General features: G+C 32.3%; 1 protein-coding gene across 1 annotated transcript; it reads left to right on the plus strand.

Annotated features, from left to right (window-relative positions):
- Positions 1–1549: 1549 nt before the first annotated feature.
- Positions 1550–18388, plus strand: LOC124532953 (voltage-dependent calcium channel subunit alpha-2/delta-3). The gene is made up of 19 exons (XM_047108094.1): positions 1550–2168; positions 3529–3610; positions 3864–3974; positions 4077–4350; positions 4458–4981; positions 6235–6454; positions 7132–7268; positions 9888–9926; positions 10595–10741; positions 11281–11355; positions 12041–12222; positions 13420–13623; positions 13904–14058; positions 14765–15035; positions 15346–15640; positions 15924–16166; positions 16239–16350; positions 16423–16853; positions 18203–18388. The coding sequence occupies exons 1-19, from the start codon at positions 2092–2094 to the stop codon at positions 18308–18310; spliced, it is 3687 nt and encodes a 1228-aa protein (XP_046964050.1). The 5' UTR covers positions 1550–2091; the 3' UTR covers positions 18311–18388.
- The last annotated feature ends 120 nt before the right edge of the window (positions 18389–18508 follow it).

The following is an 18508-nucleotide window of genomic DNA, read 5'->3' on the forward strand; positions in this document are numbered from 1 at the left end:
GTATATAGAACAATTTGATTGGATCAAAAGGTTATCAAATATTTGCGATAGTAGAAGCTTAATGAAATCACTTTTCGGTAGGTACACACTCACGATTAGTTTTGAGCTTCTATGATATTGGATGAAATTCTGCTATTTTCCGCTCAGGAGCTACTTGGTAAACTAAGCTCCAAAACTTCTTCTACAAGACAGCAGACTTTGGTCACGGTTTTGTCTATTACCGTTGTCTTAGCATATACAGCTATTATATGTATTATATTACCGATATCTGATGAACCACCAATTTTGGGATATCCTGTGTGCCTGAAGTTTGGCCCACTCAGTTTTTTAACGACGATTAAAAGGACATACATAATATATACAGTAGGTGGTATGGGCTCCCACTAAGCCCTACCACCAATAATAATCGTATTCATTTCCATGTTCCTAAATGTTTTAAAGTAACGTAATAAAAATAATAAAATGCAACTAGAGATATTAAATATTTATGAAAATAATAATTATTGAGCAGAGATCGAAGGTTAACTAACCTAGGAAGTACTTCAGTCTAACCGATTATCTGAAGAAGGTGGTGAGATCCGACTGCACGAAAAAGCGGAGGTCTGGGAGCTTAGCTACATCTTGAGAAAGACGTCTGTTCAACATTTGAATGCGGTAATCTGAGTCAAACTAATAACTGTGTAATATTTCAAGTCTTTAGGTTTAGGCTTTGCGTTGTCTGTCAGTCACTCCAGTCACTCAGTCACTCAATCACTCAGTAACGGAAAAGTTTTATATATATTGCTTCATATTGTGAATATATTTTATTAAACAAGTTAAGCTAAGCGATACAATATTGGGCGTAAACAAATATGAAGTCATATTTGCATAATAATTTAAATTGAGTTCGTGTGTTTGTCTATTCCATATTACTCGTGTTAATTTAGTGTTGAACTGTTCCCATTAAACTTGTGTAGTTAGTTATTGTATAATATAATATAACGATCATGTTTTACAGCTTAATCTTTGTTTATTTAGGTTTAGGTTAATCCCAAGAGTGTTTACTTGACTAAACTCTTGGATATTAGTTATCGCCCGCAGCTTCGTTCTCGTTTTTTTAAGAGCTTAAGAGTTAAGTATGTTTCATCCTAAATATCATCAAATTTCTTTCAGTGCTTTAGCTGTGCAAAAGCTGACAGCTAAAAGTTACTTTCGAATTTAGAATATTAGTTTATAAAGATTATTGTCGTTAGTGTTTTTTTTTTAATATAGAACATTAGTAATGTCATATTTGCAGTGATTTAGAAAATATTATCTATAAAATTGATTCATTAAAATAATGAATACGTCGTTATAATGTTTTGAATATACTGTATTAAATTAAATATACAGAACATATGAAACATATATCTAGTACATTTCACTCGTGATGTATACTGTAAGCGCTAACATACTGATGTTTATAGCCTGTGGTATCGCACTGGTAGCGTTGTGTAGACAGAGAGCGACCTACTTCACGCCCGCTCGATGGCGAGCGCTGCCCGCCCGCCCAGAATAGACGCAGCACGTGCGTCCGCCGCGACAAACGTCGCCGGTCGCTCGCGGCCCTGCTCCGCCGTCGACTTTTACTGACTAACGTGCTGCGATTAGATAGTTGCGCTGTGTTACCAACAAGCCATACATAAACCGCGTTGTGATTCTTAGTGTAAAATTAATTATAATTGCACAAATAATTTTTCGCCTAAAACGTATAACGCTTATTCTCTTAAAATAAACGAAGTTTATTTATAACCTCATCGAGTTAGAAAGTAAATATTTGTATCTGCTTTCCTATCGTAGTGGCCTTGCTTGTTATCTCGCACCGGTGAAAGCTTATATATTATAATCACGTTTTCAATAGTTGTGGTCGTGTTATTTCTGTGGAAGAATTTATAAAAATTACACTATCGGAGTTGTTAAATGTGACTAGAGATATATTTAGTGATTAGTTTAGTTGAAAAACAAATTCGTAACGATGTGCCTTATCAAGTAATATATTCACTTTTATTTACCGAATGTAATAACGTAGTACGTGAATATTGAGTGCGTGTAATATTGAGTCAGCTTCTAAACATGCACTGTTACAAATTCGTCATCTTGTTGCCTCTACTCCTGCTGCCGGAACCTGCACCTGCTTGGAAAACTGACACGTATGAAATTTCATTTATATTACAAACTTTAATATAAGTAATTTTTTTTATGAACAAATTAGATAATTTTATTAAGGGTAAAACTAAGTTCAACTTTCGTGCATAATTCTAAGTATAAATATTAATTAATGGTTTCGTAAGTACATAAACATTATTGGTATTCCTAGCAGTTTAATTATTAGTTTGAAAATAATGTGAAACACATGGACAATAAACGCAAGGCCAAAGAAGCAGAAGTAGTTAGTATCGGCTCTCGTAAATACAGAAATAAACTTGGACTTGGCATTCTAATGTTGAAGTGTGTGGCTATAAACTTACTGAAAGCGAGCAGGATTAGTAATGCTTAACATTTCTAACTAAAGCTATTAATTAGCACTAAAATATAAAGCTAGGAAAGGAAAAGCAATATTCATATATATAATATCATATATTTCCTACAATAATCCATTTATCATACAGCTTTTGTAATATTATAATTATATACGATTTAAATAATAATAATACTAATGAGTGCTCCTCGCAAGAGGCGATTGAGAACGATGAACATAATTTAAGAGTAAATAAATTACATTTTTTATCGAACATTGACAGATACAAATTACAAATATCTCATCAACTTTTATTGGTCTCCTTAGTGAAAGATTCCGAGCTTAATCCAATTTCCTTCGCTAGGCTACAATTTACGGTCTATTGGGAACACACGAGTGCCTGTATAATTATATGTATATGAGGAAAATGTATTGTTATGAACCTCTACAGTCCTCATTGTTGAGATCTCGTTCAATCCTTTTTATACTCCTTCATCTTGTATCGTGAAAGCAAGCCTTAGATATATTTTTATTAAGAAAAACACAAAACTTACATTGTTAAGAAGATATACATCAACCGATATTTATAATCTATTAATATAAAAAAATATATTAATTATCTTAATAGTAAAATGTAAAAGTTACTCTGTCTGATTGTCGCTCTTTTACGACCAAACCGCTGAACCCAAGTTGATGAAATTTGGTATAATTTGGTAATCAACACCCTAAAACGCAAGCGAAGCTGTGGATGACCACTAGTATGTTATATTTGAAAATATTAATGTAAAATGAATATAATAATAATAGAGTTCTTTGTTTAAGTGAGTTATTTATATGACACGACAGTCCAATTTAAAAAATACCTTTGCGTTTGCTATCTTATTTACTGAGAAACGTTTTAGGCTTTATATCATCACGCTACGACCCAACGGAGCTGAGCAATCATGTTTAAGGCAACAAGGCTGAACAGCTAGTTAAATATTTGTCAAAACTAAATAGATTCAGTAAAACATTTCTTTGGTGAATCGAAGTATAAATTTGTCTTATTTTAGGGTAAAAGAATGGGCGAGGACATTAGGTGAGGAGCTGTGGCGGTTAAGTGAATCCCTGACGAAATCAGACCAAATCAGGATTGTGAGTAATTTAATTTTCGTTTCCATTAGATCGATTCATATTTGTACAACCGAACTCATACTGAAGCAGCCTGAGGCACTCAATTGTACCTTTTTATCCTAAAAAATGTGTGGCTCTTTATATATTTGGTAACAAAGATACTTGAAGAATATTTTCCTTATTTCATAACAGCCCTTACCGAACGTATTTTAATAGACTTTTACAAAATTAATGAACATCGAGTATAGAATTATATTGAGTTATGATTTTTCAGAAATATAAACAAATGAATGCGAGTGTTAAGAAAAAAGACGGAAAACAAATATTGGAATCATCGTTAAGATCCGTCAGTACTATGCTCACGAGAAAAATTAACGCCGCGAAGGTAACTTGATTTTGAAGTTGGCTAATATTGGCATTTAAATATTCGCGTGCCTTTTTAAAATTTTTGTAATTCCTTTATTCCACGGAGATATTTTATTCACAGTGCATCCATGCGACGGCAGAGCGTTTAGCTGCAGAATTTAACTACACGATCGTAAAAGACAAGAATTATGACTTCAAATATTGTTCAGCTAAATATTCACAATTCAACTTTGAAGATGGATCTGAGCTTGAAAGAGAAGGAGAACTGCCGAAGTTTGCTAAAAACAGCACGAACTATGAGAACATCACGCTCGAGAAAGATTCCCATTTTTATGACATAAGCGTTAATACCAATAAGAGTTGTGTACACGTACCTACCAATATTTTTTATAAAGGTTAATATCCTTTTTGTGATCTGAATCATATTCACGGAATAATATCATTTAAATTATCGTGAAATTAATCATTTTCTATATTTCAAATCGTAATTATGAATTTTCAGAGGACGATGCGTTAGGAGCAATTTTATGGTCGAAGGAATTAACCGATACTTTCATAAATAATTACAATTCCGATCCTTCATTAGTTTGGCAATATTTTGGCAGTGCTCATGGCGTACTGCGTTTCTATCCCGGAATGCCATGGAATACAAAGGAGACCGATACGTATGACTGTAGAGTAAAATCTTGGTATATAGAAGCGGCTACTTGTTCCAAAGATGTGATAATTTTATTCGACGTTTCTGGTTCTATGACGGGTTTCAAGAATTACGTTGCTAGAAGAACTTTGAAATCATTGTTGGCGACATTATCAAATAATGATTACGTGAACGTGTTCAGGTTTAATGCGACTACCGCAGAAGTAGTCGGTTGTTTTAAAGGCCTCGTTCAAGCAACTCCAGAGAATTTACTCACAATCAGTAATACCCTGGAGCCTACAGATAACGGCAAGAAACATAAAGTGCCACTGGAGGGGAACGCTAACTTGACAACTGCTTATATTACAGCGTTTACTACTCTAAAAGAGGTATGTGCTACAAATGTATAATATTCTATGTTTATTATAGTCTCTTGATTGTCTTAGATGATGAAAGATAAATGCGTCTTACTCTTTTGGGCTATTTACAGATGAAAAGTAGACGAAAAAAATGTGAAAAATAAAACAAGGAGGTACATAAAAAGTGATAACTGTAGGACGGGCATTCTAAAATTTACTGTATGGTGTCTAACAGTTACTGATATATATGTATTTTTATATGAATGTAATTTATATACAATTAAGATAGTATTAGCCTAGGCTGAGATTAATTCATAATATAGTGTATATAAAGTTTAATATCTACACTAATATTATAAAGAGGAAAACTTTGTTTGTTTGGTTGTAATGAATAGGCTCAAAAACTACTGGACCGATTTTAAAAAATCTTTCACCATTCGAAAGCTAAATTAATCCCGCATAACATAGGCTAAATTTTATTTTGAAAAAAAAGGGTTCCGTAAGATATTTTGGGTTTTTCGGACAAAAAAGGAAAAAATCTACCAAAAAAGTTGATTTTTTGCGTATATTGCCTAAACTATAAAAGATATAAAATGTTCTAACTCCGGTCATTAGAGGGCATTATGGCCTCCGACCCTAAGAACCTCATCAGATTCGTGTCTCATGTTGGTCTGGCTGAGGTGTTGTGATCACGAATTTGAGGTTTATCACAATAGATCCAAGCGCCGGTTGCAGTAATTCTTCAAATGTGACCGTGCCGCAGCAGTAGGGATATTAGAAGACTGATTATGAACCGTTATCTACGCGGGCGAAGCCGCGGGCGACCGCTAGTATTGTATAAATAAGTTTCATTAAAAATATATAGATAAATATACTATGAGATTAAAACTCCGATTAAAACCCTGTCAATTTATTAAAGTTCGAACGCTAGAGATGTAGACTTATGTTACCATTACATGTAGCTACATATTTTCTTTTCATAATTTTGTATACAAAACATACATATTTCATATATGTATACAAATTTATAGATTTCTCATCACTACGAATATTTTATGAGTAAGTTACGAATATACGTATTTAATATACGAATTACGAATTTATTATATAAACACTAAGAAGTATTAATAAAGTAATATTAATAGATAAAATTATAACTAACCTTTGTCACATATTGAAAGTTATCGAATGCTTAACTTTATGATAATTTTATCTTTAATATATTAAATATTACCATAAAAATATTTAGACATTTTAATATTTAGTTTTTTTTTTCCTTTTAGAGAAGGCAAGCGTGTAATGTTAGCAGCCAGCAAGGCTGTAATCAATTGGTAATGGTGATAACAGACTACGTGCCTGGAAACCTTACCGAAGTGTTCGAGGAATACAATAGAGAGACAGTCGGTGACAAGACTTATATACCAGTTAGAGTATTCACTTACCTAATAGGGAAGGAAGTTACAAATGTTCGAGAGATTCAGTGGATGGCTTGTTTGAATAGAGGTGATTATATTGACATTTATTCATTTTTGTATTAGAATAACCTCATATGTGTAATAAAACTACTCACATAACATTAATTTATGTCACTATATTACTTTACCAATTGATACATATATTATTTATCTGCTTATTGTATATTAATTTTATCGCCCAACCTCGAATCTAATTTACTTCCCCACTCCCCGTTCAAAATCAACCGCCTTTTGTTTTTCTCGTGCCAGGCAGTACCAGCTCGCCACACCACGCCACGAGATAAAATGACGGTAGTCCCACTATACGGTGTCGATAACCGAATCAATAATCATACTAATAAATGTTATTTCAATTAAAAAACTCCTTTAAAAATCAAAACCGTACTAAATGTTATTATATCAATAAATTATATAAGTATATTTAAAAAATCATGACATACACTTTTATCGTTTACATTTAATGATACTTATTTAGTTCTAACGATGAAAACCGTGTACTCAGACCCAGAGTCATGTTATGTGACGGAACGTAACTGGCATATTGTGTTAGTGCCAAATTTACCATTTTTTTTTCAATTGTTTTATGTCACGTGTTATTTTAATATAAATAAAAGCATACACATCACATCCTAGTTATTCATGTAAATAGAAATTAATTCTATATTGAAAGCGATGTTTAATGTTAATAATGTATTTCGTATTTAGGTTATTTCGTACACATTCACTCAGTAGAGGAAGTACAGCAGCAAGTATTGAAGTATATCAACGTAATCGCTCGTCCCATGATCCTGGCTGGTGAAAATCCCCCGCCCACATGGACTCACGCTAACATCGACGATACTGTGAGTAATCATTCACATTATTCAAAAGAGTTTTTATTACTCCGCAATCTTAGCTTATTGTAAAAAAAAAAAAATTGACTATTATCTCCCGTTAATTTTTGTCATATCGATTTTAATTTAATTCGATATCGATTTGAAATATATCTTAGTTGTATCGATTAAAATCGTTTACTGTATACACATGTGTAGCGTAATGTTATTGTTATTAGGTACAGTAAGTGCCTGTTGATATAGAAAATTGCAACATTTTGATATAATCATTCTTTAAATATTTTGGAAAAATAAAAACCCCCTGGAGTTTACTATGTCTAGCATTTATTTTATATGACAATTGTGAGACTAGATTGAAAATAAATTTGTCTTGCTTGTGGCTTGTCACTTATCGTAGTAAGCTTTGCAACTAAGTTCTGGGATATCTCGTAAGAAAAACGACGTATATTAATATTATTTCCTAAGCAATAGTACACATATAATATGTACATGGTTAGTATATTTTATAAAAAATATAGGTTTCGTTAATAAAAAAAAGTTTGAGATTCAAGATGGTCACTGGGTTAGTGCACGTGCAAATCGTGCGACCTAACCGATGATTACGGGATCGAGTCCAGATGTACATAATTTTAATTTGATATTATAATTCAATTCGTGATCACATATTATATTTGCCTTTACTAATTATTATTTATTTATAAACCTGTTATTAAAATATTTAAATTCATTACTAATAAATAATTGGTAAGTAAGATAAACAATTGGTATTATGAAAAATAATACCACTTAAAATCCAAGGCAATATAATACTGGATATATTTACAAGTAACATGTTCCACTTCAGTGTTTCACGTGAGGGGTTAAAAGCGATATAATGTATCCTACCACCCTCTGCCACTCCTATTTGCGCAGTTTACTTGATAAATAACAAATGCTGTTAGCTATTCGCAGTGGGTTAATCGTTATAAGTTGTTTCTTTAGTACATACTACGCTACGTTGGTATATTTTAAATAGTATAACAAACTAGTAAAGTAAAGAAGCCGCTTGAACATGTCTATATCACCTCGCTTCTCAGAATTTGGATATGAAATGACTTATATATGCGAATTAAATGTATAAGCTTAGTTGTGTCTAGCAGGGCTCGAACCAGAAGTCTTTGGTTAAAATTTACGTGTGACCTGGGTCAGCTCGGCTTGTAATCGGTTCGAATAAAATAAATGTAGTCATATCTAAAGGCAGCTTGGAGTACCGTGTAACATTTATGAAAAACATTATCTTTATGAATAATAAATTCGCAGTTATCTCCTATACAGGTGGATCATTTATTATTAATACGAAATAAGTTGTTACTATATAGAGGTATACATATGGAATTTATGACTTTTAGACGTCTTATTTAAAGGTTAGTTGTGAGCCGAGATGGCCCAGTGGTAAGAACGCTGGTTTTTTCATTTTATGTTTAAGATTTCATCTCGTGCTCGGCGGTGAAGGAAAACGTCGTAAGGATGCATGTGACTAATTTAATAAATTACTACTTAAAAATATAAGTGGTGGAATATGCTCCAAACCTTCTCTTCGAAGAGAGAGGAGGCCTTAGCCCAGCAGTGGGAGATACAAGCCAGTAATGTTGTGTTACTAATCTTAGTTATGAGTAACAGGGTAACGAATAACATACGATTCTATAGTCAATATATTCACAATTCTATCAGTCTTTATTAGATAGATACTTTGAGGGTTCAAATTAGATAAAATACTTCGGATACTTTTAACAGAAGCTTAGGACTGTATTAAAAGAAATATCGCAAAGAATATAGAAAATTGTTGAAAGGGGATTAGAGACTGGAATATAAGATGACAATATTGTTCTGAAAATACTTTTTAAAATAATATTGCCATCTTATATTTACGGAGCATGACGTAATTCATCCCTAAGGACAGAGGGAGGGTATCAGCTGTGTTCTGGATATTATTTCTAAACGTTAGAAAAATTCACATCACAGGGCTACATAACCATTATAACGTTACTATTGAAATTTGGATGGTAAATAATCAAATATTTGTTTTACCAAAGTTACAGAAAAACATTAAATGAATATTGTTTCTGTTCGTACGAATAAATAGAGAAAATAAACAAGTTATATTATGTGTTCATAAGTTTGGAAAGGTTGTTCAAATTAAACGAACTACCAACCCACGCTAGTCGGGTCGATATTAAGTTTGAGAGTAACTGTAACTTAGTTACATATTTTATCATAAACGTGTAAGAGAAACTTATATCTACGGTGAATATAAATTAGCTGAAACTTCGTATAAGACTTGTTTCATGTTTATTAGGAATTTAATACTTCACTTCGATTTTATTATGTATATTTGTATATGTTTAAAATAGTGATAAGCATGAGCATTGAGGGAGGGAGGGGAAGACAAAAGAAAGCAAATATGGTGTGTTTGTGGAGGGGCATGTAGGGGACGTGAACTATCAGATGACGAATAATAGATTCGAATAGAAATAAACGCAGGAAAAAGAATATACCTATACATATTTATTTATGCATATAAATATATTTCATTATATACAAGTTTCAATATGTAAGTAATAATTAATGAATTAACTTTTTTTATGACAGAGAACTGCAAAATGGAACGTCAGTAGTGACGTCACAACGGTAAGTTATTTTTATTATAGTTGTTATTTCTTATCATTAAATAGTTTTTGTCCTAATAAACGTTATTATTTTATAGCTTTCGGTATTTGTAACAATGCATTGCGGCAGCAGACAGACAGATTTTAATAAATTAAAACGTGTTCTGTATGTTATTATAATCTGTCACATTTTTAATAAGTTATTATCAATATTGTTTTATTTTTACAATATATTCATATGATTTAGAAATATTTAAATTAACTTATTTTAAAGTATAAATATATCATTCTTTTCAAGATGAAAAAGTTTCATAAGTGAAAGTCTTTTGTTTTTGCGAGTCCAATTATTTTTTAACACGTCGTTGTCACATCTCTGACGGGCGGTAAAATAGGCGCTGAGTGGCTCTCAGCACGGCTACGACTATCCACAAATGAAAGTAAAAATAAAGACAATGACTTTTTTATTTCCAACTTCGCTAGCTTCTTATACTTTTTTAATACATGATATTTTGTGTAAATTTCATATAATATTGTTATTTACAAATGTATACATACAAATTTATCAAAAATATTGAAGTTATTTTAGAAAAAGTTAGGTTGAAAAATTATTTATTAATTTGTTTCGTTATGATTCAATTGACAATAACCTCAGAAATCAATAAAAGATTGACGAAATTTAATATTTTATAGCCCGATGAAGATAAACTGGTGACGTCAGTGGCAATTCCAGCCTTTGATTATAAATACAATGAAGAACACAATGACGCCATTTTGCTGGGGGTGGCCGGCACCGACGTTCCCATCGATAGTATAGCGAAACTAGCACAGCCACACCAAGTATGTATATTTTTAAAGAGATAGACTGGCAAATAGGTCAACTGATAGTTAATTATTCCTACCCCATACAATTTACACTGTAAGAAAAGTTACACTTAAGATAGTGGAATGTTCAGTCTTCTGAAATACATTTCAAACAACTTTTCTTAATTGTTCTTAATCTATTATTAAGCTCTCTAAAAAACTTTTTTGTCTTTCTGTCTTGGGTAGCAGAAGTTAGAAAGAGAAAGACAAACCATTATGTTTATTAGCAAGGGAGTAATTATTGACGACCTTCGTGGTTGAATAATGTGTGGTTTTCATGGGTACGCAACTTCGAGGTCCCGGGTTCGATTCCCCGCTGAGTCGATGTAGACAGACTTCATTAGTTTTGTATTGTCTTGGGTCGGGGTGTTTGTGGTACCTTTATTACTTCTGATTTGTTATAATACACGTTCTTTAGCTACTTACATTGAGATCAGAGTAATGTATGTGATGTTGTCCAATATTTATTATTTACAATTAAGGATGGAAATAAATCTTGTTCTTTTTTGTTTCAGCTTGGTGTCAACGGATATTCATTTATTGTGAGCAACAATGGGTATTTGCTATTACATCCACTGTTGATTACAACGGTACGCTATTAGTCTAGTTTCACACAATTATTTGCGATCAGTAAAATATAAATTATTTGGAATGGTTTCGGCCCTCCGAATGTGTAGTTAAGCGCTTTCATGCTGAACGATCAATGAGCTTAAGTTTCCAGTCACTCATAACAAACCACAGGTTGATAGTATCCATCCTTTGAAAGATAATAATAATATAATTTATGTTATATGAAAATTAAATGAGATAAGAAAAAAATTAAATCATTAACAACAAATAAATATAACTAACTTTTGCATTAATAATATTTGTCAGTGCATTCAATCAATGCCTTTGAATTGAATTCAAGTACTCGACCAAAATTACTAATTATATTTTTAATATAGTTATATTTTTTATTTTATTCTCAATAGCCACTTTTGTTAAAAATGTTATTTAAAACACGATCTTATGAAGTTCAAAAATATTTGTTTTGGTTACTACTCATTTTATCAATACAAAAATATCTAAAAAAATCGAGGTTCTTTGGATATGGTAAATGTTTTCGTAGTGCATGTCACGTAAATTCCCAGACGGTTCCCCTCGAAATCCTGTATTATAATGGACATATTTACCTCATATAAAATATTTACAGTACAATTTTAGTTAAGGATAATAAATATAAATATTTTGTCGAATATTAATATTATGTTAACAACCATTAATTATTGACAGATAAATAATAAATTGCAAGAGAACTACAACAGCGTAGATTTCGTAGAAGTGGAACAAGTTGATGATGGAAAAGGACCGAGAGAATTGGGCGATAAAATTAAAGAACTTCGGATGAATTTAGTTGAAGGAAACCACGGAAGCATGACTAACGTTGAAGTCCTCTTTCATTATGATAATATGAGGTGCGTTAGCTTTTTGTTTTCTTTTGTTTTTGAGTTTGTATTTCATCTGTTACTGGTTTGTTTTACCTTGTCACCTTGGGAATGAAACGATCGCCTCCTGGCTATTTCTTTTCATATTAAATTGTGTATATAATATACATATAAGATAAAAAAAAAACACGCTGAGCTTCTTTCACCGTCAGGTCTTTTCTTCTCAGGCCAGGGTGTTTTCTTTTCCGAACCGGTGGTACTGTTTCAAATACCATCAATAAGAAAGTGTAATACTTCTATATTGAATAAAGTAATTTGAGTTTGAGTTTTACTATGTGTTACGTATTCCGTTTTGAAGGCAAATTGAGCCATAATTAAGTGACAATGGTTGAAAATGAAGTGACTCTCGTATTTTAATTTCAAACGAAATGATTACGCCTTTTGCTTTGTACATTAAGTCCATTAATACAACAATTTACATTTATAAAATATTTAATAAAGGTAGAAATAAAAATATATTAACTAAGTATTTGTTTATTTGGAGTAGTATTATTATTTGAAGAGCTATGATAAAGATTCAGGAATCAAGCATAAGGCACCATTAAAATCATTTGACAAATTGAAATCTTACTTTAATATACTGAAGCACGCATGCTTTAAACATGACGCAAGAAGGACGTAAGGGTAGGTACTGTAGGAGAACTATTTTGTAAAACAAACTCGTAGCACCGTAGATCGCCAATATGGAAATTTCGGTAGTGTAATATTTTGATAACTACTATTAGTTATCAAAATAACGTATCACAATAAGTCGGTCTTCAAAACTTTTTGAGTGAGATACGAATTGTATTCTGTGTAAACGGAATAGCACAGCAGATAACCTCATATCAGTTCTGCTCCAAACACATCATAAGCGTGACGTTGGAAATAAAGAAAATCGTATAATGTTCCTAACGAACTGGGATTGTTTCTGATGAAATTTGGAAATAGTACTATTCAGTAATAACATTATATGGTGCTATAAAAATAGTAATGTTCCTAAATATTTTAATTTGAAACAGTACTTCATCATTCAATTCCCAAAAGTTTCAAAAGAGGCAATTACGGCGGTACAGTATTAACATATTTGAGTTTACACGAGGACTAAAAATGGAGATCAATTTGAATATTTAACTAACACATTCATAATATATTCGAGCGAGCTTTGACGAGGGTTTTTGTTATCAGGCGGATTGCTCGAGTGCAACACGACTATTTCTTTAATAAATTGGAAGGCACTCCGTTTTCGATGGGAATATCTTTGCCCATGGGATATGGGGACACAGAGCTGATGTTGAAAGATAATCCCTTGGAAGCGAAACAAGGCCAAGAGCTTATCGGTGTTAATGTGACCAGCTACTTCAACTTCGCTTACAGGGTACACCGAGACTGGTAAGCAACCTATAAAACCTTAACTTTATAAAATCTTTACTATTATTATAATTATTATAAAGATTATTGTCCACAATTTCTCTAGAATATAGTTAAGCGTATTCTTGTTATCTACTTTGTGTCTTGGGACCTAAGTTGAAGTTCCAGTACAATACTTAACTTTTATGTAGATTAATAAAAATAAAATAGCTTCAACTTTTAGTTCACTTTAAAGGTAACTGCTAACCCATTAAGGCCGCACCTTAAAGCTTAAATTATTAAAAATGTGCTTAACTTACAGGGTATATTGCAAATACCATTACTTAGAAGGTCACGAATCTGAAAACGCAGAGGTAGAAATTTTCAAGTTTCTCGTTAAAATCTCAAAGAACGAACTTGATATAACAAAGAAACAATACGGCGAAGAAACACAGAACCTTCCTTTTACTGTCGAGAGTAAGTACATTCGTATACTTTACTTGTTGTATTTATTTACTTTTGAAAACATTTTTCTATTTTTTTATGCAAATTAGTATTAAGGATCAAAATTTGTTTGACATTTCAAAGAGCGGTTTTATAATAGAATAATATTTACATTTTATTTATATTTACATAAAAATTAACAACAATAGGGTCATATACCTACCTATATAGAAAAAAAATGTTACTGTACAAATAATCACCGCTTATAATGGGCAAAAAATTAAACATCCCTTTTGTCACCAGTGGAGGCAATAAGCCGAGGTGTTATACTTTTAATTAAGGTTTTTGCACTACTACGCGAATGTCCAATTGTTTCAACTGCAAATGCTTCAGTTTATTATGAATGGTTTTAATTTACATTTTTTTAAAAAGAAAATGTAAAAGGTACCTATCAAATGATATAATACTGACACGACAAATTTAAATAAAACTAGTTATACCGGATTTGAATCGCGTAAATTAATTATTTGTGGCATCCCGACGTTTCGAGCACTTTACAGCGTTCGTGGTCACGGGTATACTCGCTGTAAAGTGCTCGAAACGTCGGGATGCCAAAAATAATTAATTTACGCGATTCAAATCCGGTATAACTAGTTTTATTTAAATGTGTAATAATCGCGAAAATTTAAGACAACACGACACGACAAATAATATAATTATAAAACTTTCTGCTCAACAGCACACTGTGGCACCACGCCTTTGGGCAAAGACGATTACTACTGCAACGAAGATTTAGTCAAACAGTTGGTATTTGATGCTAAGTTGTCAGCTCCATACTTTAGGACTTGGGAGGCCAGTGATGAGGAAAGGGCCTTGGCTCTGAAGTACAATGTTAGCGTTCGCTTCGTTGCGACGTCTAGTGGCCTGACTCGCTGGCATTACATATTCGAAGATGACAAGAATGAAAGAGTTGACGAATTAGGGAGAAGATCCAAGGAATATTCTGGCGAGTATGTATTTAAATAAAATTATGTCAAATCTTGATTAAATCCGAGTCACGTCGTCAAGCAATGGAGATAGGCCGTACGTATGACCTTGCCTCGACCGTTTTCCAAGCGCTTAGCGAGGTAGTAAATCATAGCAATAAATGTCTAACGTGTTCATATATTTTGTAGTTCTTAAAATCTTTTAAATCAATATAATATAAGTTTTTGAAAAAAATCAGAATTGTAATTACTGAATACAAATAGTTAAACATATTGTATTGATGTAGACCGAATATGAAAAAGTATAAATAATAATACACATTTTCTTTTTTAGAGTTTTTGGCGACAAATACTATAATGCGATTGAGGAAACCTGGTACAAGGCTGCAGTTCTACAACACATGATCGATAAAGAATCTCTGGTTATATCAACCAATCTGCCGGTACTCGATGATACCATCAAATCGCCTCCTTCTATTAATAATAAAGATGGCGATATTACTGTAACATCCAGCTATGCGATCTTCTACAAAGACGGCGAGTCAGAGACGCCCGCTGCTGTAGTAGGATTCCAATACTTATATTCGAATTTCCATGAAATATTTTTTAATATGACAAAGAATAACGAGGCAAGTATGGATATGCAAAAAATATAATGATATTTTTTTATCTTATACACAGATAGAAAATCAATATATTATATGAAGAGTCATGAAATTATAAGTGCAGCACCTAGTTTTGACAGATTAAGATTTTATATCAATAGTTGAAATAAAACAATGTTTTCAACAATATTTTAAAATTTTTGACATGGCATAAGGCATGGCACGAATTGCGGCATTATTTGAACTAATATATATGAAGGAAACGTTTTTTAACTGATATTTATTAAATTTGTAATATTTTTTTCAGGAACTTTCATGTGACGAAGATGGCAATTATAGATGTTTTGTGATAGACAGTTCTGGGTATGTTGTCGTGAGCCTAGACAAGTCTGAAGTGGGGCAATTCTTCGGCGTAATTGAAGACTTATCTGGAGTTTTACAGTCCCTTATAGATAAGAGCATATTCGACCACGTTGAAGTTTTTAATTATCAAGCGCTTTGTCCTCTATCTACCTTAAAGGAGACTAGTAGTGCCTTTACTCTCGATACAGTATGTTCACTTATTTATTATACATGAATAATTATATAATACCAATTATTTAAATTTGCCTCTTCTTTTCAGCCTTTTAAACTATTCGCAACTTTTTTCAAATGGTTGCTAACTGAGGCCTTGTTATTAACGTTCAATGTTTTTAATTGGAATAATTATGTATACTCCGAAAGTTATGATTATGGTATGTATGCAAAATTTCATTTATTTTAATAATAAACGCGTACAGATTAAAAAGAAAAGGTATTATTTCCAGTGAGCGATTACCCGGATTTACAAACAAGTATGTATGAAGAAATTACGACAACAATGCCGCCTAAGAAGAACATCACCGTTGAATCAAGTGATAACGGAGAATCGAATCTATTTTCTTGCGATCATCGAATTACATTGTACATATTAAACCAGTCTTACTTCATACAATCAATGGGCCTTTATCCAGTAGTGGCAGAGGGAGCTGGGGATTGCCATCCTCCGTATTGGGCAACACTAGTCACTAAGACTAATTTGCTCCTGTTGGTAGTTGAAAAAGGTCCATGGAATTACAAGTTTGATTGTCAGAAACCGCCCGACACGAAACCAAGGCCTACAAGTAACTCTACCACAAGTAGAGATCCTTGTCACAAATTAGAATTGGGGCAGTTATATAGACGACGCCTCGAAGGATGTTATACTTATCACGATAAGGTACAAGTAACATGAATAAACCAAAAACTTATTTTAAGGAAGGACTGAAAAACTAATTATTCGCATATAAACTTCCTTTTTCTTGTGTTTAGTAAGAAAAAAAAAACAGTCCGTATTTCCAATGATTGTGGTAATTTCACCAACTGGGACCAAATACGTAACAATTTAGATACATTTGTTCTTGTTTAGAGTCGAGATGGCCCAGTGGTTAGAACGCGTGCATCTTAACCGATGATTGCGGGTTCAAACCTAGGCAAGCACCGCTGTTTCATGTGCTTAATTTGTCTTTATAATTCATCTCGTGCTCAGCGGTGAAGGAAAACATCGTGAGGAAACCTGCATGTGACAAATTTTATAGAAATCCTGCCACATGTGCATTCCACCAACTCGCATTGGAACAGCGTGGTGGAATATGTTCCAAACCTTCTCCTCAAAGGGAGAGGAGGCCTTTAGCCCAGCAATGGGAATTTGCAGGCTGTTGTTGTTGTTTGTTGTTGTTGTTCTTGTTTTAAACCTTGTGTACCTAGTGTTGTTACTAGCAAATGACGTTTACTACACAGGTACAAAGCTTTTCCGTCGGTAGCATCTCACAGTTTTGAAGTTGGCTATGATTACATCTGAGTCGAGATTGCCCAGTGGTTAGAACGCGAGCATTTTATCTGATGATTGTGGGAGGAAACCTGTTTGTGTCAAATTTAATTGAAATTCTGCCACTCTCCTCAAAGGGGAGGAGGCCTTACATTTGTGTAATATAGTATTTGCTGCATGGTTTGCTAAGTCCGTTGAGAACTTTATAAAATCAATTAGGAGGATATTTTGTTCGTCATCATATTTTCTGATTTTATTTTAAGCCATTTTGATGAGTACAAAAAATCTCTTAATAAATACTTAAACCATTCAGTAAAAATTTTTTGGAATTGTATTTAGACTCGGCTTATAATACTGTATATTTAATAACATATTATGTAATATTTTATCAGGATTAGATATAAAGGCTTATATTAATAAAAAATGTTTATTTATTATTAAAAGTTTATTATAAGAAATGAAGATTTTGTAGTAAACTTAACTTTAACTATTACAATATTACTGTTACGTAGTGATATACCTATTGTACCTCTTCATTTTATATTTTTGTAAATTATGTACCGATTTATATACATTTATATTAGTTGGGAAAATCATAAATGTTTTTGTTAGACGGCAGGAAATAACATAATGCTTACAATTTATAATTCTATTAGACTGTGATCAGTCAATAACCAAGAATTATACTAAAGCATATTAAAGAAAAAATTGAAATTAAATACTTCTAACAAGAAAGTTAATTACATTTTTCTTATTTACAGGAGAGAAACATTACGGAGTGCGGCATCGGAAGTCTTATGAAGGCAAATGTTTTATTATATACGAGTATGATTTTATTGTTATTGTTAGTCTCAAAGTTATTTTCATGATAAAATATAAAGTTTTTGGTACTAACGTCCTATAGATTTGTACCTTTCTTACTTTCACAATAAAAATTATTTACCCTTCGATTGTTTTTATTTCTACCCTGGAACTCTTATTAAAACATAATTCAAAAAGTGTTACACTTTGTCGACACGCTGACCTAGAAAAACGATTTGTACAAATCGATGCGCTTTGTAGATAGC

Source organism: Vanessa cardui, chromosome 1 (assembly GCF_905220365.1).
Source record: "Vanessa cardui chromosome 1, ilVanCard2.1, whole genome shotgun sequence".
Lineage (NCBI taxonomy): Eukaryota > Metazoa > Arthropoda > Insecta > Lepidoptera > Nymphalidae > Vanessa > Vanessa cardui.